This window comes from Gavia stellata, chromosome 1 (assembly GCF_030936135.1).
Source record: "Gavia stellata isolate bGavSte3 chromosome 1, bGavSte3.hap2, whole genome shotgun sequence".
Lineage (NCBI taxonomy): Eukaryota > Metazoa > Chordata > Aves > Gaviiformes > Gaviidae > Gavia > Gavia stellata.
Genome location: NC_082594.1, coordinates 11,283,088 through 11,307,168, shown reverse-complemented (window position 1 = coordinate 11,307,168; position 24,081 = coordinate 11,283,088). Strand labels below are relative to the sequence as shown.

Below are 24,081 nucleotides of genomic sequence, written 5' to 3'. Positions count from 1 at the left end.
AAGCAAGTCATTAGTTTCAGGTCTCCATCAGTAAAAGAGGGATAACGTCATTTCCCTACCTCACATCACTGCTTTACGGATACATACATTAAAGACTGTGAAATGCCCAGATACCCCTAGCAATGGGACCATAAAAATACTTTCATTTATCAGATGGTCACAGGCCTTGCTGTAGTGGGGCAGGGAGGAAATATTTGTCCCCTGATGGCCCCGTGCCTCGAGGAGGAGGAGGAGGAGGAAGAGCAGGAATAGCCCACAAGGAGTGGGGGCTGCACAGGGCTCCTGTCCTGCCTATTTAGATGCTAGGCTGGCCGGGCAGGGAGGAGAAGGGTCCTCCACTCAACAGGGCAAAACGATGTCTCCACTCCTAAGCATGGAGAATTCAACCATGGATCTTTGATTCAGCAATTAATCCCTGCTGTTCCCGTGATTCCCCATAACTGCAGTGATGTCAGGGACACTGTTCAATCCTCACACAGGGCTCTTTGATTATAGCCTGGACCTTGGTACCAAGAAAAGCTGGACTTCAAGTTAATTTCTTACTAAATGAGGTACATTCAAGCAAATAGTATGGAAATCCAGTGAAAGGCCGATGCTGTTGTCCAGGCTCAGCAGTTAGCTAGAGAATAACCTCAGTGGGATGACTGGTCTGATTGAGGGTTGGTAGCATCAGACTCTCAGTTCAGGACTGAATGTGTGGCACTGCTTTCTTCTCCATCTATGTGATGTAACACAGCAGAGAGCTTGAGTTACTCCGTCTCACAGCGGAGAGATGCAAACTCTGCAACCCCTCGCCAGTGCAGCCCACGGTGCCAGCAGAGACCCTCTCCACCAAGATGAAAGCAGAGAGACACTGCTTCATCCTAGCTGGGCAGACAATTCCCACCAAGCTTCCACCTCTCAGAGCTTTCTGGGCTTAGTTACAGTTTCTCTCATTATAACGACTAGGACAGCGAGGTTAATGCATACTTAAGCATGTATGCTCTTAAAGACCCAAAATTCCTCACATGTATAAAATGGGCAAAGAAGTACAAAGAACAGACAAGGCTCCAAAAGCTGATGCAATCTGTTACATTTCAACAGTTTCATTCAATGAGCAAAATGGAGCCCAACACATACTGTAGATTATATTAGAATATTAGCCTGGCTAAGATGTTTGGCTAACATCCATATTTGTATATCAACATAGGTAATAAAATGATCAAATGGTTCTTCTGAGACCACCTTAGGCTCACACAGTCCATCTGCAGTCACACACCATGGATACAGCATGCTGCCTACTAATCTATCTGGGGAAATATTTCGTTAGCTGAATTACATTTCAGGTTCGTTTGTGTAAAACGGTATATTTAATTAAAATATTACTCGTTTCAACTCTAGCCATAACTGGGATCATATCCAAGCTTCAGTCTTATCCAGCATAAGCCATGTAGCAGTAATGCATTAAAATGTATAATATACACTTAACTAAACCATGCAAAGTTTCACATTAACTGCCTGGACGGAAGAACATATGCTTGCCTTTTACCATTCAACAGCTATATTTCTGGCATGATGGGAAAGTCTTTCTTCACCTATCTTTAACGCTTTAAATTTCACAAAACAAGTTGAATCTCCATTACATTGCTTGAAAAAGAAGAAATAAATTACGGAATTCTCTTCTGCAATGGCCTCGTAATGCTTTGAATTGTTAAATCTTACTTTTGCAGATAGATGCTACATAGGGAAAAGGAAATGGTGATACTGTTTTTGGCACATGTAATCTTTTCAAAGGAAGAAAAAAGTCCATCGACCTGCATCTCATTTTGCTCCAATTGTCTTAAAAGCAAGAGCACACAATGAAAAAAATGGCCAACCTCTCAAAATCGATGGATGAGTTGCTTTATTAGAAACAGCTGAATAAATAACAACCTTATTATATTGTATCAACACAGTGTAGCTGGTACGCTTTCAGCAAAGTAGTAGACAAGCAGTTTGCTCTATGGAATTTATTATCCATCCAAGAAGGTTGTGGTTATGAAATATTTCCATCCCTGGAGTTATCACAAATGTATGAGCTCCCAAAATTAAGCTGGTCATTTAAACACTGAAAACCATATTGCAGCATTAATTTTTAAATAGACTGCAATGGGAAAGACTTGCTTCAAAAAAATCAGTGCCACTATATGCCCCAACAGTGATGGTCTTTTCTGCCCATTCTCCCATGGGCTCATACTATGTGGTTGGTTTAAATTTCTTCCACTTCTGCCTTTGTTTGGAGCTCAGTGTTGGTGCTGGGCCCTCTGGTGCTAACCCGGCAGATACTTAAGTACGTGCTTAAAATTAAGGTATGTGAGTTGTTCCAATTGCTTTCAAATACAGGAAGCTAAGCAAGTGATTAAGTGCTTTGCTGGAGTGATGCCAGAGTGCTCAAAAGAGCACAGGATCCCATCCTTTATCCTCTATTTGGAAAGCTTCTCCTCATGTTTAATTTAATTGAAAGCAATGCTCAAATGATAACAACTTCACATTTATAGACCTCTAATTAATCTACTTAATGGCCTCATTTCTGAACGCTTCCCTATCTCACAACATACACACCTGTTTAAAAAAACGCCAAAAAACCAAAAAGGCCTTACCTCTGGTTTATAAATGACAAAACACATGCTTAGAAAGTCTAAGGGTAACTTGCTTGAAAGCATCCCGGTTAGGGATCCCCAAAGTACAGTTCATGAGTCAGCTGCCATCCCTGAAGAGACCTCCTATGGCTACATCCCTTGAGCATAATGCCATTCATCTGCCACAGAACACTTTTGTGAGACCTTAGTCTGATATTACTTTGCTAAATGACCTTCGCAAACAAAACTCAAGCAATCTCTCATCTTTTAAGTGATGCCATTTCTTAAAAAAACATGCTGAATGTAATGCTTTACTTTTCTTTAAGTCCTATGCTTAGAGAAGCCAAGGGCTAGATCTGGGAAAAGGATGTACCCACTGCAACAGCAAATCCTGCCCTATGAGGCTCTGGGAAGCGAATTCCCTGTGTCCTTCCCTGCCCAATGCATGGGAGAAAGTGAAGCCCTTGCATCCGTAAGACCGCATGTCAGACGCTGGACCTCTCTCATCAGACACATGAAGCAGCAGCTGTGTCTGAAGCTCTCTACTAAGTGCTGCATGAGATGAGTTCAGAGCTGGAAGTCCTTTCTCAGAGCTAGGAAGCAAAAAGAGCATGACCTGGAAGTTGGCCTCTGAGATGGGAGCAGAGTAGCCACAGCTCTTGTTGCTGCTCCTTCAAGCATTATTTTTTCCTCCCAGTATCTTTCAAAGCAAAATGGTTAGGTGATTGTGTGAAGCAGCAACTGAAAACACATAATTCCTACCCCTCAACTAAAATCCCAACCCAGGCAACCACAATGAGGGGCTCTCTTACTTATTTTTTGTAATCACATGAATTTTCCTCTTTTGGCAGCAAAATCTCTCAGCTTCAACTGGAGATTCCCACTCAGTTGCCTATGACCTGACCTGCTGGACTTCTTAATCATGATAGTTTTATACACTGAACTCCAACAAAATAATATTTCTTATCAACATTCTAATTCCATTTCAGTCTGCCTCTGTATCATGTCCTATTGTTTTTGAGTAGTATCCTTCACCAGGGCCATTTGTTTTTTTCAAGCGTTTTTCAAAACTACAAAATTGCAGACATTCCCTACTGATATATGCTAAAAGCAACCATGATGAAGATTTCAAAGGTCTTCAAGCCTGCAGTTTTGTTTTGGATTTTTTGAACAAAAAGTACACTGAAAAGTTCAAACTGCATTTCTGTATGTCTCAAAGCAGAGCTTAAACTGTCTTGTACAATTCTGAACAACATTGAGAGTCCCCAGTGAATGACAGACAGTACTTCTGCTCATGAAATATTTCATTCTAACAGCTATAAAATTATTTGTTGCCCATTAATAACTCATCTAGCCATTTTACCTAACCATTCAGCCAAAAGAACTCTAAAGATTGCAAATACAGACACAAACGGCTCTGTGCCATTTCTCCCACTGCTGAATTACAGGACATGGCTGAGTTACAAAAGTCAATGTCTTCATTTTGTACCTTAGAGGCTCTAGCAGAAATACTATACATGCAGGCTCTTGGATGAGCCTAGCACTCCCTTTCTGTCCAGCAGATATTTGCCATTCCACAGAAACCCAATCAAGAACAAAAATGCATGGAGGGCTTATCAATTGAATATTGACTGGATATCAATCTCCAGCTATCCCGTGCCTCTCTGAACAAATAATCTTAATTCACAGAGTGCAGAAATCTTCATATTCAGTAGGAGACACGTTCTAAGCAGCTGGTTTCTAGAATTAACTCGACAGCCATGAGGGCATATCCTCTAATCACAGGCGTGGACACAGGAGAAGAACAGCTATTTCAGCATGCATCGTTTTGACTATATGGTCATATAAATGGCCAAATCTTACATCTCATGCAGATTGGCTCCTGTATGCAGGCACACATAATGTTCTTATAATGAACAGCACCCAATGGAGCATTTTCCAAGTAAAGTACCACTAACATGCTGCTTTTTTGATTGTTGTTGTTGCTGCCATTGTCGAAATTGCTGTTTTTCCCTGTTAGCATGAAACAGATCGGACTTCATCTTCTCAATCTACAGCTGAAATGAGAACAGCATTCCCCAAATCAAGAGCCAACAGAAAACATATAATAAAAAAAAAACAACTGCTGAAAAGGTAAGTTATTTTAATTACCTTCAGAATTATACAGGGATTTGCTCTGGTGTACATTATAATCCCATTGCTTTGCAGGGTTCGCAGACGGAGAGCCAGCTTGAATTCCTCTTTCTTGCTATTTTCAGAAACTCGGTATTTAATGTAGCTATTCCCAGCAAAGCTAAGGGAAGTATGGCCTGAAATAACCATTTTGAAAAGACACATGTTCTTTTAGTGACACATGAAGTAATTCCTCAACTGTCAAGTTAATTAAAGAATTTATAGAGCTAATGAGACTGTCCAGGAAGAAATAAATAAAACCCAACTTTGACAGGAAAAAAAGCTGGCACCTACTACAAAAACTTATTGTATTTTGGGGGGAAATTCTTTTTCAGGGGGTGGAGGAAAGCTGTATTTCTCCATACTTATGAAAAAGAGATGTTTCTCCAAGTATTCAGCATTTTTAAGGTTATACACCCCTGGAGGCACCTATGTTGTTTCACTGATAACAGAGGGCATCGAATATGACCATGCCTGTACATCAGGCAGTTGAGTTATGGGTATAAAGCTAGGTATGGGCAGATGCCAGCCAAACCCTTGCAATGAGTTCCCTGCAACCACTGCCCACTATCACAGCGATACAGCTCAGTATCTGCTGTGTTTTCATCAGGGAAACAGCACATGTCCTCTGTCATGCAGCCCTGGATTCACTGAAGTCAACAGAAAGCTCCACTTCACTGGCTTTCCACCTGGCTTTTTATATCCCAGGGAACAACACAGCTGGAGAGAACTAACAAATATTCTCAAACATTCTTTTTGGGATGGTGTAGTGCTTTCATTAATAAAGATTGGAATTTTGGTAATCTAAATAGTAAGCAGAAGAGTTAATTACAGAGCTTTGCCCATGGCAGGAAAACATCTGGCGTAACAGTCTCTAGGAAAAGTCCTGTTTTCTCAGCAGCCTGTTTTACTGATCTGGAATTCAACCAAGTCAGTGGGAATTTCCCAATGGAAACTGGATCATGGTCTTCGTACAGCCCCATAGCTATATAAACAAGCATTTTACAGGGCTTATGAGCAGATATGCTGAAAGCCAGTGCTGAGAAGGGTTAAGCAGTACATCTTCAGTTGACTTCAGTGGTACCTCTACCTAGAAAATGGGAATGGCAGCACTTTGTTGTTCAAGTACATCCCCCTTTACCACTGTGACATGCACCTGAGCATTCGCCAAGCTTTCCTGGTGGGCACTGGCAGATGAACGGTCTCCGGTTAGCTTCATACCCCACACACTGCATGTCCCCTGGACATGGCTTCTCCAGACAGGGATCATTAGACCCTGGGCAGAGTCCTCCTGCAATAAGTTAAAATACTGTCAGGGATACAGTGGAAAGCATGATCTTCAGTAATACAAGAGCAATGAAAGACAATTACTGATCTCACGCTTCAGTAAAAGCAAAGAATAGCTTAATAATAATAATAATAATCATCATCATCATCATCATCATCATCATCATCATCATCATCATCATCATCATCATCAAAACACCTTCACGGAAGAGACATCCTTTGGACAAGTACGTAGCAAAACTGTTATGGTTCTTCTTCAAAGGCTGCCCTAAACCCCATGGCAACGTATTATAAAAACCAACTATTATGAGCAGTAACTGGTTTATAATTGGTGTTGTGACTCTCAGGACAGTCATTTTCTCACAAAGCCTCCTGTGCAGGGGATTTAGGGATATGAGAAAACAAATGACATGAAGCTATGCACTCCTTTTGCCCCAGAACACCCATGAGAAGCAAATTTAAGGAGGTAGAGTTCCCTAGGAGACAAAATAAGAAAAAAACATTTCTGGGTTACAGAGTGGCAGCTGGACTTTTCATCCTTATCCTGCACAGGACACACTGCCAGCCTGATCATACGGCACAGGCAAACTTGCCCTGTCCCCATGTTACTCCTGACATTTCTGAGATCTCACATCCCATTGTGCACCTTGTCCAGGCTGCCAAAACCTATCCTCCTTTCATCTGGCTGTGACTACACAAGTCCTGTTGCACCTGGAATTGCATATGTCCAGGTAAAAAAAAAAAAAAAAAAGATTACTTGCTCTGGACACTAAGAACTCAAAGTGAACAAACTTTGAAAATCAAAAATAAGTAAGTTCACCGTATTTCTTGACATTGCCTAAATGAAGAAAGAAGCAGCTTAAAATTCTAAATAGCTAGTTGCAATTTATAATTATAAATTGGGCAAAACATCCATGTCCTTTTTATTTGGGGAAGAGCCTAATTTGGATAAAATTATTTTGAATGCTAGTGTCAACTCTTTACCAAAAGTCTTTTTTTAGTATGGAATCTAATCTTGCCCAAGAATAGGTGAATTCAGAACTGCTACTAACTTCGTAGGGGAAGTAATCTGAAGGGACAGATGAATACTGAGTTTTAAATTTGCTTAAAATACTTGTGCAACACTATTACATTAAGGTTCTTCAAAACCTCAGAAATTGTTAACATCTATCAAGCTGAGCATGGCAAGGGCTTACTTTAAAGCCTGTCAATGTCAAAGGAACTTCTTGCATTCCATGGGGTTTGGCTAAAACTTCTATATAAGTTCTAAAAGTGTCTAAATTAATTACATCTGTTTTGATTGCCCTAATCTTGAAAGATTTGCAAATATTGTCTACAATAATGCAAAACACGATACAACTATTGCTGCTTAATATATGAATTCTCAGGAAGACATGACTTCCACTACAGTTAGCCTTTTCTTGGTTGCAATAAGGGACTTGGTAGATGCAAGGTCAGCTTCTACCTTTGGATGTCTGTGTGCAGCGGCTATGAAAGTAGCCTTTAAGTGCAGGAAAAAAGGCACTCCTGCCTTTGCTTCTGCTGATTTGCACCCAGAGGTTGAACAGAGGGAGAGCCAGTTGCTGGGAACGGGCAGGCGTCTCTTGTTTTGCTTATCAGATTCATTTACTTAATACATGCAGGTGATGATTTTAACAATAAAAAGTCAGCACTTTCCTACCCATCACTTTCCGAATATTGGCAGTTCTTGTTTATTGCAGGACCCTTATCATATTCAAAAACTACTTTATCGTTTGAGCATATGTATTTTATTTACAATTTATAAAGGAAGAAATCAACCTGTCATGGAGTATATCTCCGAAAGTAATGAAAGAAAGAATCTTATTGCTCTCACACTTTAGTATAAGCCAAGCAGGGCTCATAGCAAACATAGCTGAAATCACTTGGCACTGTAAGTATTTTCTTGGAAAAAGAAAAATTACTACTGTAGGTTTCAAAGTGGACATGGGCTGACTACAAATACGGCAACGACTGTAAAAGTCTTGCTTGATGTACAGCACAGTCAATTTAATCTTTAACATCCTCCCCTCCTTTGTCAAACATTTGTTTGAGAGGTCTATGCAGTAAATGATTTACAGTGCTGCCTGTAGCACTGTTAGAAAATGATGCATGACAATCTTTATTAATCACTTTAGTAGGTAACATTAACAGGAGTAACAGCTGCAATATACAGGCACACTTTAAGTCTTATAGAATCAAGAAACAAATGTCATTTAATAGGGTTCTGCACCACAGAACTATATTCTATTTAAAGGTAAGGTCTGCAGAATTTAAAAGAGAATATGATGTTTTCTATAGGGTTTTTTTTCTAGAAAAAATCCCCACATTCTTTGGAATTCAATGGCAAGTAACAATTATTTCTGAAATTATAACAGGTCATTAAATATTCTGTAGGCTGCATTGTATTTTCTATTTGGTTCCTTCAGCTATTTTAATTCATTCTTATGTGGCAAATAATACACAGCATTCTGCTGTACGCAGAGTGCATCTCTTCTCTGAACACACTTAAACCTTTTGTGAGGCTGTAATTCAAGCGAGCCTCTGCGTAGCTGACAGACAAGTCATTTGGACAAAAGCCCCACAGCTCGTCACTGTGCAGCAGAAGGGGGCACTGAGATTTCCAAATGTGGCTCCACAAATTTTCACATCCCCTAACCCATGGCTGTATCTTTGACATGAAGCAATAAAGCAATAGCTTACTTTGTTATCCATCTCTGCCAGGTTTTTTAGCTGATTCAAACTCTGATTTGTACTTCGGAGTCATTCTTCCACAGTCAAAATATATATGGAAAGGATCTAACGTATTTAGTGCAACTGTGGAGATACACTGAAGAACTGCTTATCCTGGCAGGCCAAGAATAGTTCTTCTGGTAAGCTACAAGCAAATCAACTTTTTATTCATCCTGCTGCAGCAGGATTTCATAGCTGTCACAGAAGTTTTAAAATATTCAGACTTGGGAGAAGAAATGCTCTACGCCTGTCTGTATGGTTATAAGTACATAAGCCACAAATCTGCATTATTGCATTGCCCTAGCTAATACGCATTTTCAGGCTGATTTCACAACTATGCAGAGAAAAATTGTGAAATCGTTCAAGGTTATGTTGTCCACATCAAAGATTTACAGCCTGAGTTTAAATAAAATTATTCTAATGTTGCATTTCCACTCCAAAGAATAGTCTATTTACCGTCCAATAAGATATTCAAGAAATATGGATTTGAATTGATCTTTTTTTTCCTGTAGGCAAGTCCAGTCAATCCACGGCATTCCCTTGAAACTCACATTAGTATTAATAAAGCTGTTCTCTACAAGGTATCACAGAGACACATGAGCTAGTGTCAACCAGTGCATGGCAGGAAAAGGTGAAATAGACCCACTTGATTTTGACAGATCATCTTCAGTTTAATTATCTAAAAGAAGGTAAAAGTATTGCAATCTCCCTACTACTATAGTGGGAGTTTTCTTCCTCTGAGGAAGAAAACACTCTTCCATTGCAAAATGAGATGTTTATTTAATTTCTGTCCATCCAAAGAACGATCACTTCCAAGAATGTAAATACATTTTGAAAACTGAGTGCTTCAATAATTTTAACTTGAGCCTTGAGATATTTGATGTTTTTCTGCAAGCCCATTCTCCCGAATCTGTATGAATATTCAAAAAGCAGCCTGTTTCTCTTGTTTGCAGAAGAAAGCTTGAAAGGTGACTCCTGAAGGCCAGAGTCCCAGGAAGCATGTCAAGCAAAGCTCCAAACTGTTACTCTTAAACGATCTAAAAATTAGTTTAGTGGGGAGGGAAGATGGGCAACCCCTGAGCTGCAATTTGTTTTCATTTTTGGAGCACGGTGACCAGGTATTGTAAGCAATGATTACGATATACATATAAGTGCAGATACCACAAACCTACATATAAGTGCAGATACCACAAACCTGGTTCTGCACAAGTCAGCCATGGGTTTCAGTTAGCTCAAGTGCCCCTGGAAAACTTTGTGTCACACAGTAAGTCCTAGTGAATCAGATTCTCTCCCAGTTTTAGAAAAACTGAGACATTTGACCCCTTCCATCTACTCCTTGATCACAGTTTCCCTTAAAATCCCTTAAGTGATATATAACAATTCCCACTCACCCTGATTCTACAGTCATGCCCCTACTTGCCGCTTCAGCTCTCCCACATTTTATACGAGGTTGTGGATTCTCAGCATGGGCCTTAGAATGGGGGATATTCACAGGGACAAACATCTCTCCTCACACAACTGCCATGTTAAAAAGACTACAGTCAAATCAAATCTATCAAATTTATCTGCAGTTCTTTGTTCCCAAGCACAGGCAGAACACTGTCTTCTTCAGCCTTCCTGACCACCTCACCAGGACAGCTGGAGGCTCATTAGTACGTGTGTGCTTCCTGAAAATGGGAAAAGTGGTGTTGTACACACAGGAATTGGGTCCCTGATGCCCAATCCTGCAAAATGCCCAGGACTCTTTAAGAGGCAGTGCGTGCTCTGTGGGGCTGCAGACACAAACCACCTCTGAAGATTAGGTCCTATATCAATAGCAGATCATCACAGTCTATGATTTCCTTTTGTCAGAACATTCACACAATGGCAGAAGTGGCTCCATAAAGTCTGAATTGCCTGGTTTCACGAGAAAGTGATCCAAGACTGCTATTCACTTGATTAAATAATGTGGATGTGAGTGTCTGCACTTTTGCTGAACACTTCTGGGTCTATTAGAAAAATTCTTTCAAACTATTAAGCCAGAACCATATTAAACACTTGAAATGGAATTCATCTCATCTAACTTTAGGGCATGATTCATCCGACTGATTTTAGACATCTAGGGAGAGATGTATCACATCATTAAAAATACCTCATTCTTTCCACTGTCTGCAAATGGGGCCTGGACTGACCAGCTCAGATGTAGATACATACCCACATTTGTCAAGATGATTTCAATTCAGCCCTCTCCCATAAAAATATTAATGTAACCTCACTTTTGTAAGATTATAATGCAAAACAACTCTATAGCAAAGAAGTCCCAACAAAACCTGCTTTTTCCCTGTATCTTTGTCTCAACACAAAAGAATTACTTTGCATTATGAAAAAATAAAAATATGGAATAGATCCTTGCTTCTGAAAAATTACAATGTCATGAGAACTATTTTACAAGAATATATTTATTCCGGTCCTCCTATTGTTATCTCCCACAAGCTCTGACAGATGTTTGCATACCTCATGTCATGTGATGGGAGATTGGCAACTGCATAGCCCCTATAGCCACACTGAAACAAACCCCAGTTATGGTATTTTTCCCACAAACACAAGCAGATGAGCCAGAAATCTAAGGAGTCAGTCTGTTATTGGAAAACTCTTTAGTTCAATTTTATTGATTTTAAAGGCTTAGATTGATGCACCTGAACTTTTGAATTTATCCTTCCAGAGCTGAGCTGCTGAAACTCTGAAGTTCACCCACTGCCTGCTTCACAGTCTCCCTGTATTTTCACGTTAGATAGCTCCGTTTGCTCACAAAGGTAATCTAGGTAAGTTATGCACAGCTGGCATGCATAAATTGTGCATATCTGTGACATCTGCCAGTGGGAAAAACACTCCAAGTATGATACATATTTCAAGAACGAGTGAATTAGTTCAAACTCAAGCTTTCTGGGTCATAATTGAATCAGATCTCTGGAAACATATGCAGTATTTTAAAGGCTTTGTCATAATTCAAGCTATTAATGTTTACTGGACTGGATCTTGAAACTATCCTAGTAACAAAAGAAGTATAATACTTTTATTATACTGATAATATCTTGCTAATGCTGTCTTGTTAAACAAGCCAAAAGAAATTTATTCTAGCATTTTGTGCTCTTTTTCCTGACTTGCTGCATTTATGTGCACGTACAAGAACTACTGATCAAAGAAGTATTTGCATTTTTCTAACTCTTTTACTGGGCCTAGTGTTTAGCCTTCATGAAAGCAAAACTATACATACATTCTCCAATTAATATACCCTTGGAAGTCTGTGTTACGTCCTATGTGTTAAAACACAGTGTGTGTCTGTATTTACCTAAATACCAAGACATTTCTTGTGGCTCCTTTAATTAAAAACAGTAGAAGAGGCTGAAGCATGAACTGTTGTGGAGAAGGGCAAAGCATGGATTTTTTTACTTCCCACCAAGATGTCTTACCTCTGTGCAAGTAAGAGGCACCGAGGCTTTCACCACTCTGGCAGCTATACTTAAATCAGCAGCTCTGGATGCTTTTTTGTTACAGGCTGGATGGTGGACTGGACATGCACAACCCCACCCCAAGTGTTGTGGATCACCCATGGGAAATCAGCACATAGTGGCTCAAACGGGAGCTGTGGGAACCCGTCCAGCTTTCCAGCTGGACCAGGACAAGCTGCCTGTTCAACTGTTCCCATACAGCAGTCTTCGAGGCCATGATAAATGGTCCACAGGCTAGGGACCACAGACCGCCTGCACAAGCACACTGCCTTTCCAGCAGCCTGCCGTACATTTTGAAGATTGACTGGTACATCACAGAAAAATTTGGAAATCCCTGTCCAAGCTGAAATTTTGTGCTTCCAGTGCAAACTTGCTGTGCAGGGAGGAGAAGGGAGAGACCTGTGGATCAGAATTGTACTGCATTGCAAAGTCCCTTCTTTGGAGCTAAGCTAAGGGATTATGAGGCAGATCCACTTACTATTAGTATCTGAAGGGAGTAATGCATTATCATTGACTTTAATAAGTAGTGAAATGAAATTATAAACAGTGAAAATTTTGGCTGCCAGAAAAACAATTTCTGACAGTGAGGGGTACCACTATCCCCATGGAGATGAGGATTTGTGATTTCTTGGTTTGAAAATGAGACAAAGCTATGACTTAGAAAATATAAAAGTGTTTTGCAGACAGTGGTCCTGCACTGGCTCCTGGACTTGTCTGGAGGATATTGCAGCGTTGTCTCTTTTAAACCTGTGAAAATCCTTTATTTCAGAGCCTTTCATGTGTAACAAAGCGTGGACTGTTTTTATAATAGATACATCTGTTTGAAAGTTATTACACTATTACTTAAAAATTGACCAGATATTCTGCTCTTGAATGTACATGAAAATACCTCAGATACAGAATTCTGACATTTTTACAGAACTGAACTTCTATGGCATTCCTATTCAGGTACTGCAGGAGACAATGATTTCTGGTTAAGTTTTATGCAATTTATGCCTATTTTCATCCCCACTGAAGTCGATGGTAAGACACAAATTCCTGCTGACTGCTGCAGAAACAAAGGTTGGTTACTGAGAGACATGGCTGCTGAATTCTTGTACTGCTTTGTGTGCGTATGTGTGCATGTGTGCTTAAGATGAGGGAGACTTAGATGTATTGATTTTACAGCAGCTTTTTTCTCCGGTCTTAAATGAAGTGGAATGAGGAGCAAATAGCCTGGCAAACAAAAGAAAGAGAACTATTATTATAACTGCCTGAGGTTTTGTACTCCAAGTGCAGAATCACAAGGAAGATTGGCTCTCGAGTCTATTTGTCATATATGCCCGCGTGAAATCTCTGCCAAAATGTGGAGCAGCCTGAAACCCAGCCAAAACCCCACCCTGTCACCTACTGTAGCATTAAAGGTCAGAAATAGTGCTTGCTTGCAGTTATTTAAGAAAATACTTCATTGGTTTCCATGCCTCTCTGCAAAAAGGGGACTGGAAAAGGCCGTTCCACCTGCACTGCTTAGGTCAGGGTTCCTTTTCCTTGGAGACTGCTGGTGCATCGCTGCAGACCAGGCTGTTCTGCTACGGTCACACTCCAGGTTTATCCCAGTGGTGGCACCGACTGGGTGGGAAACCACATCCTTCCCTCTCCTCTCCCTTCCTCTCCCCTTCCTTCCCCTCCCTGGAAGTTGGTTGATGGCTCTGATTACAGAGCCTCCAGGAAAGCCGTCTTTGTCGTAAAAGGCCAAAGTTCATCAACTTCCATTTACATCAGTAAACACGAACAATTCTTCCTGAGCCTGAGAAATCAATTCCCACAATACATCAGCCAGTCGGGCTTTAACAGACTGAATTGAAATGCCCCTTCTAATCTGCATCAGAGGAATAAAACCGATCCTATCGCATAATGTGTAAAGATGGGAGGGGAAGAGGGAGCGGTACTCACCATTGCACATGCAGCGCACATTCCTGTAAAAGCGGGGGCACACAAAACTAATTCGTGCCGTGCTATAGGTCATCAGGGAATGTGAATCGATAGATAGACTTTGCTCACAGTGTTGTTCCTGACAATCCAGTCCAGAGCAATTCTTCTCCAAGATAGCAGAAATACGAATCACATTTTCCAAGTGTCTCCTTGCATTGGTAAGCTTCTGAATCAAATAGGCAGGCTTATAGAAACCACCGTTGTGCATCTGAACTGCAAACAGCATGTCAAGCTGATTGCTGCCTGCCACCGGCTGAATACTGATGATGTGCAGGCTGTCTTGTTTTTGGGAGAGCACTGCGTTTCGCAGGGTGCGCCTGAACCCGTGCATGTGAAGGCCCACAAAGTCTTCCGGGGAAATGTTCTCAAAACGGATGGTGACGGTGTTCTGCAGCATTTCTTGTAGCAATTGCTCAACGTGGACCACAACATCGATGGGTACCTGGAACCGGCCATCACTGACAGAGACATTCAGGACATACTTCCCGTTATCAAGCCCTCCAAGGGCAATGATCTTCCCATCATGGTTGTTGACCTTGAACAAACTTTTCTGCTCTGATTTTAGCGTATATGTGAGGACATCGTACACATCCTGATCTGTGGCATGAATTTTCCCAATGACTCCCCCAGGAAAATCATCTTCCATGGTGACAATGAAAATCTCCAGTGGAATGGCAGTTGGTTTGTGAATGCTCTCTTCAATAACTCTCACCTGAACGTAAGTGTGGGAAACCTGCTGAGGCTTCCCAGAGTCCTTTGCCTAATGTAATTTAGAAAAAAAAACAAAAACCCAACATAAACCACTCATATAACACAGCTAACAACCATAACGTCTTGCTATATATATTTTCACAGCATCAGTAATTCTGAAGACCTCTCAAAAGAACTTCCCAAATGCATTTGCAAAATACATATGTAAAGAAACATCTCAGCCATTTCTAGCAGAGGAACTTAGAAACTCTTTAGGGAAGCACAGATATCTCATCTAAGTGGATTGCAGAGAGAAATGTGTCAGCAAAATGTCTCATTACTCAAACTGAAATGTTCCCAGGATCCCACAGCTATCACTTGTCCTCTTCACAACAGAGCCATTTGAATGTGGTGTATTCTGCACCAAATGGAGTTTGGGCTCACTTCTACCCTGGAAAAGAGACTGAAGCCCAGCGAAACACCAGCATCCGTTTCTGCATTGCTTGGTGTGCTCCAAAGTGTGTCAGACCCTGCTTAGTTCGTGTGGATGTGAGGGAGTTCAGAGTTTTTCTACAGCACTCTGTACTACTTTACTTGAAGCTGGAAGGAAATATGCTTGAAATAAATAAGATTTATCACTCTCCAAAAATGAAATAGGTGCTTGTGCTGTTATTAATGATAAAATACGAGAGCAGCACTGCACTTGGACAGATGACTATATGACTCAGAGCATGTATGATAGCATCATTTGCACTTTTTTACAGAGAGTAAAAGAGCAAGTATGACAAAACACCCAAGGCCATCTTGACAGAAAGGTGTGCAAACTTGAATCAGTGTCCTTTCCTGCACTAAGAAAAATGTTTCATTGAAGTCACTATTAAGATATACTGCTCCACACATTTATTTGCTCCAGAGAAGAACAGAAGACTGAAATACCACTGGGCAGAGATGTAGCACACATTCAAAGATCTTTGTATTTGGACATGGGGTGGAAAATTTACAATCTGAAGAAAAAAAAAAGACAGGATGGCAATAGTAATATGGACATTACTAAGAAAGGATTGGTAACTCTAAGACACTCTAAAACTCATTCATCCTCACTCCTAAAAGGACTTGGTGGAGTATTTAAGAAAAGATTTTCTGTGTATGTGCACACACATACACACACATACATGCACAAAGTTTACATACCATGCCACTTTCAATTTTAACATTACTTTTTAATAAACCTAACACAGGGGAGGAACCTGATGGTGGAAAGAAGAAGGCAGCACTCTGGCACATATGAATGGAAAGATACATTTCTATGGTCTATACAGAAGAGGAAACTATAAAACATGTTTTCACTGCAGAAATCCCTAAAGAAAATAATACTCAGAGGAATTAGGCCTCCACAATCCAACAGCGTGGTTTTCTGAACATGTTGGTGCATCTCAGACATTGTGGTCTGTCTAATATTTCATTTATATGACATACTTGGATCTATATAGCTAGAGGATGCTGCTTAAATTTAATTCTAATGCCCAATTTTGGCTATACTGGAACTTTGGCTAGCAATTTGCCTTGAAAGCAGGATATTTTAGGATGAAGGCACAGTAAGAATGAAAGGTGAGATTTTTTGTTTTCCTACAAGGCTCAAAAAATGGGTTGCAGGAATATTAAACGGCAAACTTGTAAAATACTACTTTGATTTGAACTGTCTATCAGCATCAGAGCTTATATTTTTTGAATTGCAACTAACTGAGGATGCCACTGCTACAAACAGCATTAAGTGTGCTTGGAAAGGAGCAGACAGGCTGTATTTAGAGAAATCATCCCCGGTAAAGCAAGTGGAGGAAGCCTGCATTTCAGACTTAGATTAGAGGACCATGTCCCATTTCAATGAAGAGCTGTAGTTCATTCCCTTGACTTGCATATTTACTGAACCCTACTACATTTTCTCTGGCAGGACTGAGAAATGTGGACAAATTACTTTTGGATTTACAGTTTTTTGTAAACGAAATTACCCTGGTTACAAAGTTCCTCAACAATGACTCTAAAGCTAAGTTTGAGCTGGACTTCTATTGCATGTCTTATTTTCACATTCTTTAAAAGCTATGTTGACCTTGGAAATGTGATTTCATGAATTCTTGGTAGGCTTCCAAAAATTTATGATTAAATTTATGACTTAAAAGCAGAAGTGATTTTCCTTCCTAGAACAATATTTTACTGTCACTTGTTCTGTGGTGTATTTATATGTACATAGCGCATTTTTGCTTATTTTCCTTGCTTAGCTACAGAAAAAAAAAGATGAAAATCTTAAATCATAACGGCCGCTGCTCAGAAAATCTATTTCATGCAGAGGAAATTGGAAAGGTGGCTGGCTACCTATTTATATTTATATGAAATTAGGTTTAAGGACATCAAAGGAAATATACCATATCGCACACTTGTCAACTGGAATGCATGGTATTTACTCATAGAATACAGTCAATTAAAACCAACCCATACCAGTAATGCACAGATGACCTAGCACTATAAGGGTTTTTGCTTCTGTGCAGATGCAAAAATGAAGCCATACCTGCACGCAGAGCACATATTCAGTTGCAACCATGTGCTTGAAGATGACTGCAGATCTCAAGACGCCGTGAGGGTCCAGCGTAAACTCCTCCTCTTCATTGCCAGTGAGGATGGTGAAGGTAAAAGGGGGGCCATTGTGAAATGAGTCTTTGTCTGTCACTACCAGCTGCAAAATGCTTGTGCCCACTGGCTTATTTTCCTTTACAGATATACACAGCGTATAAAGAAAAGGATTAAAATGATACATATCACAATCACAAAACAGCACATATTGCTGTTGAGAATATCAACTGAACGCTCTTTGCCCAAGACAGCATTTCACAAGCAGCGTTTATATGGCACCGCTTACACCTCATGGACTGGTAGCAGAGATGGAGGTACCCACCACAGCTCCAGGGACTGATTAACTCTGCCTGATACTGTGTCTGACCAGGACTGACTAACCACTAAGACTTGCACCCCGAGCAAGGTGTAAAGAAGTGCGAACTCATCCCAGCTCAGACTTTTTGAGGCCAGAGTACAATTTCTGGCGCAACAGAGTGAACAGTAAAATGTGTGACAGATGCTGAGGATAAAAAGCCTCACCAAAGAGAAACTTACCAAAGAGTTAAGAAAGACGTGTTTATATTTCCCTTTAAATAACATCACTTGATACATCTTTGGCAGATAAATCATCGAAAGCTACCTAACTGAAACCAAATGCTTTTGTATTTCAAAAGTCAGAGAAGTTTTGGATGTGCAGGATAAACTTACTTGAATTACAGCTGTATAGTTAGCTGGGGTAAATACAGGGCTATTATCATTCACATCGGAAATGTCCACGTTGACTGTCACAGATGAAGACAAAGGAGGGGTGCCGCTGTCTCTTGCCTGGATAACTAACGAATAACCAGATATCTGCAAAAAGGTGAAAACATTAGATAATCATGAAAGTGGTTCTAAATTCTAATTCATGTTCTTTACACCCAATGCACCATCTACCATATTCTAAGGAAAGCTGTTTGGCCTCATTACCTTCCCTGCCCTTAGTATAACATTATCCTGTTTATTGCCGCACTGTGTCCCGACTTCTGTTTTATAAGGCTATCAATAAATGTAAGAGCTTCACTGTATTAAAATAACTGTATCAGATGATGCCTTCCTGAAACAAAGGGGCAGACAAAAAATAAACGATGGATAATATCCACTCAGCCATTACTACTGTAGCTAACATTTTCATGTCTGCTAGGTGTCAGCTGGGATATGTGACCTGATTCTACTTATCTTGGGGTTGGTTTCCAGGATATTATATAAATTACTTACTAAAGCCAACTCAGTTTGACACACGTTTCTAACATGGTGATGGAGAACCAAGAAAAAGTTCACAGACAGTTGGCTTAAACACACCGGAAGACATTTGGGACTACTAGGGAGAACACAGTCTCTGTAGCAACACGATATTATCCACCATTTGATAGAAGATACGGGTTTTCTGATACTTGTTTGCAACAGCCACAAGCTACTCAGCACAGTGTGGGCAGTTCAGTGCATCACCCACGGGCCCTCTATGCACATATGTGCCTGTGTGAGAGGCGTGAGTGACAATTTGCAAAAGTTCTGTCTATGCACAGCTTACGGGTGACAGTTTGGTTTTATGAACTGCATCCTTATGTCAGCCTCCTTACGTCTTACGGCTGCTTTTCGCTGTATATCGCTCCACGCTCCCCAGGGAGAGCTGCTGACACGTCTGCCTGTGAATCCTTCTACGGGGGAGCGAGCAAAGGGCAACACACGCGCCAGAGAAAACACCCCGCTCCAGCCTCTCTGTGAGGGGCTGGGAAGGGGAAAAACACGCCCCTGCAGAAGGGAACGATGTAATGTTAAAGGTGCTTTTTCAAGGCAAGAGAAAATGCAAAGCCATTTGAAAAATAAAAGCCATTTGGGTAGGAGGGAGGAGTACAGGCTAAGCATACAAAACGAGGGGACTCTTCTGGGATATGGGACCAAGCTAAAGAAAAAGGTGACAGTTTTTTTGGAGGGGTTGTATGGAGGAGAAAGACTGCGATTTGGGGGTGTAGTGGCAGAGAGGGGAGGAAGAACTTTCCAGAACTATGGAAAGTCAAGAAATGGAGGCAGAGAATGACTCTTTTTTCTTTTTTTTCCCTTTTGAACTGTAATTTCTACTGCTAGCTAAAGTCAAGACTGACAGTTTTGTGGGGTCTTTCCCAAATTTTGTGCACATTTGCTTTCATTTCCATGTATCCCAGAATGGTAGGTGGCAAAAGTCATGGTTTTTATGTAATTACATCTCTGGAAGTGAGTTTTCTCAAACCACTAAAATCTGGGAATCAGCACTGCCTTTGGGGATCTACAGCAGATGGGTCATCATGTATCATTTTCCCGGAAGGGGTCAGAAACACCTGTGTCTAGGAAATGTGCCAAGGAAGCAAAGAAAAAGACAATATCACAGCTTATTTTAACCAAGAGAAACTTTGGAAAATGCAGATCTAACAGAGCTGGCATTGAACACGCACACACCAGTGAGGGCGAATGTGTGTGTCTGAATGCAGATGTACATGAGCGCACTTCAGAAACAAAATAAAATCATATTAAGAAATTAAGCTTGTGCCATTTAAGAGAAATATATTACAGCAAATTTGTAACATGCACAGCCATTGTTACTTCCCTGTCCTCGAGAGTCTGCGGTACAGTCATTCTGCCACCAAACACTGACAATTTAATCCTGCTTTTGTCATAATACAGAAAGGATATTTGCCACTGTTTTAAGCAGTAGCCCTGCTTCCAGTAGAGAGCTTTTCCAGATGGGCCCATATTCTGAGGACAGCCATCAGCCTCCCCAGTTTCGTGGATGAATTGCTCAGGGGCAGAAGGCATGGATTTCTTCATGGGTTGCAAGACTTTTGTAGTCACGTAGCACTCTCCTGCCCTGCTAGTAGCCCAGGCCACTGTATTTGTTTGTTTTTTTCCAAAAGCTGCTAATTGCTAGCTATGGCAAAATGGTGATAAATCACCCTGAATGAATAATCTAGTGAGCAAACAAAGCAGCAGAATCTGTTTAATGAAGCACTCTTTCACTTTTGGTACAGCCTGGCCACTTCATAACATCACGTCCCCAGTGACATGTTTTGCAGAGCGCTAATTAATGGCTGAAGTCTCAGCTCGGTGCTTGGTGCCACAATCTGGAGTATGCTGTAATCACTCCGTCGCACACATCGCTCCACACGTGTGCTTGCACGCGCGGGAGAGAGGAGGCAGCTCATTAACACAGCAACAGCTGCCGGTGGCACCACAGGAGAAATCCAGGGTTGCTTTTTTCCCGGATCTGGCCTCAGCTGCTGAGTTGGTGCAGAATGGGAATGCTAGCAGAGCAGTTGGCTGGTAGATAGGATTGGGGATAGGCTTGGGGTGGGAAGAAGTGGAACATTAGAAAGACCTGTTGGAGCATCTTAGGTCGATTGTTGCAGAGTGTAAAAGAAGCTTCTTCAGAAGAAGCTAGCAGCAGAGTTGACATCAATACACATCTGTAAGTGATTGTAAGATAAGAAGTCCCACGTCTTACCCTTTCTCTATCCAATTTCTTTTTAACTTTCACGAGTCCCAAAACAGGATCAACCGAAAATTCATTGTCTCGATCCCCATTCACTATGGAAAAATGAATCTGGCCATTGGAAGGACTGTCCAGATCTTCTGCTATCAACTTTTTTGAGAGAAAAGTGAAAATTAGCAAAACAAATACTAAGCCATCTGTATGATACATTAATTGCTCGACACCCCAAAAGGTAAGACTTCATATTCCATCAGACTAGTTACACCTGAACTGCCCACCTCTACATTATCAAGCCAAGCATCAAGCCTATCAGTTTTTGATAGTAGGCTCCCCTTGGACCTTTTCAAAATTCTAGCCTTAAAACATGTACAGTATTTTAATCTTAATATTCCATACAACACTTTGTTTCTGGATCCACAAGTTCCAAGATGAGAGTATGGTGAGGTTTGGGTATGGCACACTGCATGCCAGACTACACAAATATTATGTATTTCACTGAAAAGTTGAATCCTGCCTTTCCAATAAAACCCACTTGTTTCTAGCAGCCTCATGAAATGCAATGCCTTAAACATGCCATTGCTCTTTGACAGCATATTGGGGTTAAAAAGAAACAGTCGATACTACTACTACTTCCTTTTGGGGGAAACTGGCAGCAGCCTGGAAAGAAGCAGCAGACACAGAGTATTGGTTGAAGAACAGTTTGGGTGATTCAGGATGCAGTAGTTATCATTATTAACCAGTGCAGCAGTATTTTATTAAGGGTCATGTGGCAGAGGGCTTCATCCCCCCTAAATGCCGCCCATGGCCTCACTCACCATTATCACTGAATCACCGATGGCAGCGTCCTCGCTGATGACTGCGCTGTAGACCACCTGGCTGAATTTCGGTGCATTGTCATTAACATCTGTCACGTTTACATTCACAGTCGTAACGGCGCTCAGGGCTGGAATACCTCCATCTTTTGCTTCCACTACTAAGTAGAAATCCTTACATGATTCATAATCCAAAGCTTCAAAAATGGAAATCGCTCCTTTGAAGCAAAGGAAGGAATGTCAACAGCCAGTGAAAAACAAATAATGCTGTGGACTAAGGGATTTGACTGTAGTAAACAGTACAGCATGCTATTTATCACTATGGCACACATACAAAACATGTTGCTCTAACTGTAACACTGCCCAATCCAATAAAAATATTTGGTCAGGTTTCTACTGCTGTCGTTTGATTAAAGAACGATGCCAATTGCACTTGGGTTGCCTCTGCAGAAAGGACCTTCACAAGGCATGAAGCAATGAATGTTTTCTCATGAAAATGGCTTTTATTATACGAGTATCGTAGATGAAGAAGTGGGGGCCATATCCACTCATTTGCCTGGGCTCATGCACAGAGCCTGTGGAGAACTGGATGCTGACTCTGGAAATCAGCCCTGACAAGTCAACAGAAATTCACTCCCACGTAATTAACTTCTCATGAATTAAATACAAATGAATGGGGTATGGATACCTTTGAGAAATCAGTTGTCTATCATTTATGTGATTAAACAGAGACTTCCCAACTCAACTAGGTTTATGAATTTTGGGTTCCCTCACCACCCAATCAAAACTAAGATTCTCTGCAACTTGACTCACTCCATGCACCCAGACCCCCTCTAGGATAGAAATTATTTTTATGTAAGCCCTCCACTTGCTTTCCATGTACCCATAACCTTAACAAGAAGGGGGGATTGGGTTGTGCACAGATTACTAGTGATGCCTTGAAGGAAGTAATACTGGGCATGGCAGGAAAGACTTAAAAGCAAATCCTAAACCTTGGCAAGCCAAATCCTTTTCAATATAGACCTATCAGGAGCAGGGATGTATGGGCCTTAAAGGTCATTTAGTCCAACTGCTGCCCAACACAGGTCAGCTAAACCTAATCATTCTTGAAGGTACTCATGTCTAATGTTCTTATAAACCTCCAACAACATCAGTTTCCTAACCTTCTTAGGAAATGTATTTCATTACATAATAATCATTACAGTTAGGAATGTCTTCCTATCATTTAACTGAAATAATCCAAATGCAATTTAAGCCCACTCACAACTTCTTTTCTCATGACTGGGCATGGAGAACAGTTTATTCCTCTCCTCCTCGTAGGTACTTTTTACAGGCTTGAATACTAGCAGCATGTCTTCTCTTTCCTAGCTTAAATAGCCTCAATTCCTCAGTCTTTCCTGATAAGCTACAATTTACAGACCTCGGATCGTTCTTAATCTCGTCTGGGCTCTCTCCAAACGAATCCTTCCTTTCAGCATGACTTGCTGGAAGCAGGAGCCCTGAAGAGAAGCTTCCAAGTGGCTAGCAGAGAGTTCCCACTGATAAATGGTGTGAAGGGCATTATTTTTCAAGCCCTGATCAGGCATGCTACATCAGCACTCGGCTGTCTGGAAACTGCGCTCCTGCCTCTAAACCGATAATAATGGAGCTGTCACACATTAATGAATAATAAATAGTTGTGTTTTTTTTCCTTGTGTGATTAAGTTTCATTATGGGTTTTTATTGATTTATCTCCTTGGCTTCATTGTCAAACGTGAAGTTAAGTATTGCTGTCTAGGCGTATCTATGTTTAAATTTTGTTAGCACTAATCAACATTATGAAGATAATAGACAACACACAATTATGTTAAGTCCCTTACATGTAAGGCAATGGCCTCAGCAGAGTGGAGAGAGATTTTTGCACACAGTAATATAAATGACACAATGCATCATTCTGAGATTTTCCAGGTTACTGGTTATTACAGCTGCACTCAAACAAGTGTTACCTTCAGCTTTCAAAATCAAGATTGTTTCTCCTCTGAAGCTCTGGTGGCAGATTTGTACTGGTCATCCTGAATGTTATGATAATAAGGCCATCCAGTACAGGAAGCCCAGAAGAATCATAGTTTACTGTTGACGGATTAAAGCCTCAATAAGGATAAAGAATATATCCCACTAAGGAAATTCAAAGAAAATGAGCCATTTGCACCAAGTAAGGTAGCTTTTCT

General features: G+C 40.8%; 1 protein-coding gene across 2 annotated transcripts in view; it reads right to left on the bottom strand.

The window, feature by feature from the left end:
* The window catches only part of FAT3 (FAT atypical cadherin 3), a 323,651-nt gene that overhangs the window by 24,585 nt on the left and 274,985 nt on the right, over nt 1–24,081 (bottom strand). For both annotated transcript variants that reach the window (XM_059827150.1, XM_059827219.1), the window contains exons 14-20: nt 21,878–22,092; nt 21,075–21,212; nt 18,269–18,412; nt 17,517–17,714; nt 14,228–15,026; nt 5,926–6,060; nt 4,749–4,906 (exon numbers count right to left, since the gene is read on the bottom strand). In XM_059827150.1, coding sequence (XP_059683133.1) covers nt 4,749–4,906; nt 5,926–6,060; nt 14,228–15,026; nt 17,517–17,714; nt 18,269–18,412; nt 21,075–21,212; nt 21,878–22,092 — 1,787 coding nt within the window. The remainder of the gene's footprint in view (nt 1–4,748; nt 4,907–5,925; nt 6,061–14,227; nt 15,027–17,516; nt 17,715–18,268; nt 18,413–21,074; nt 21,213–21,877; nt 22,093–24,081) is intronic.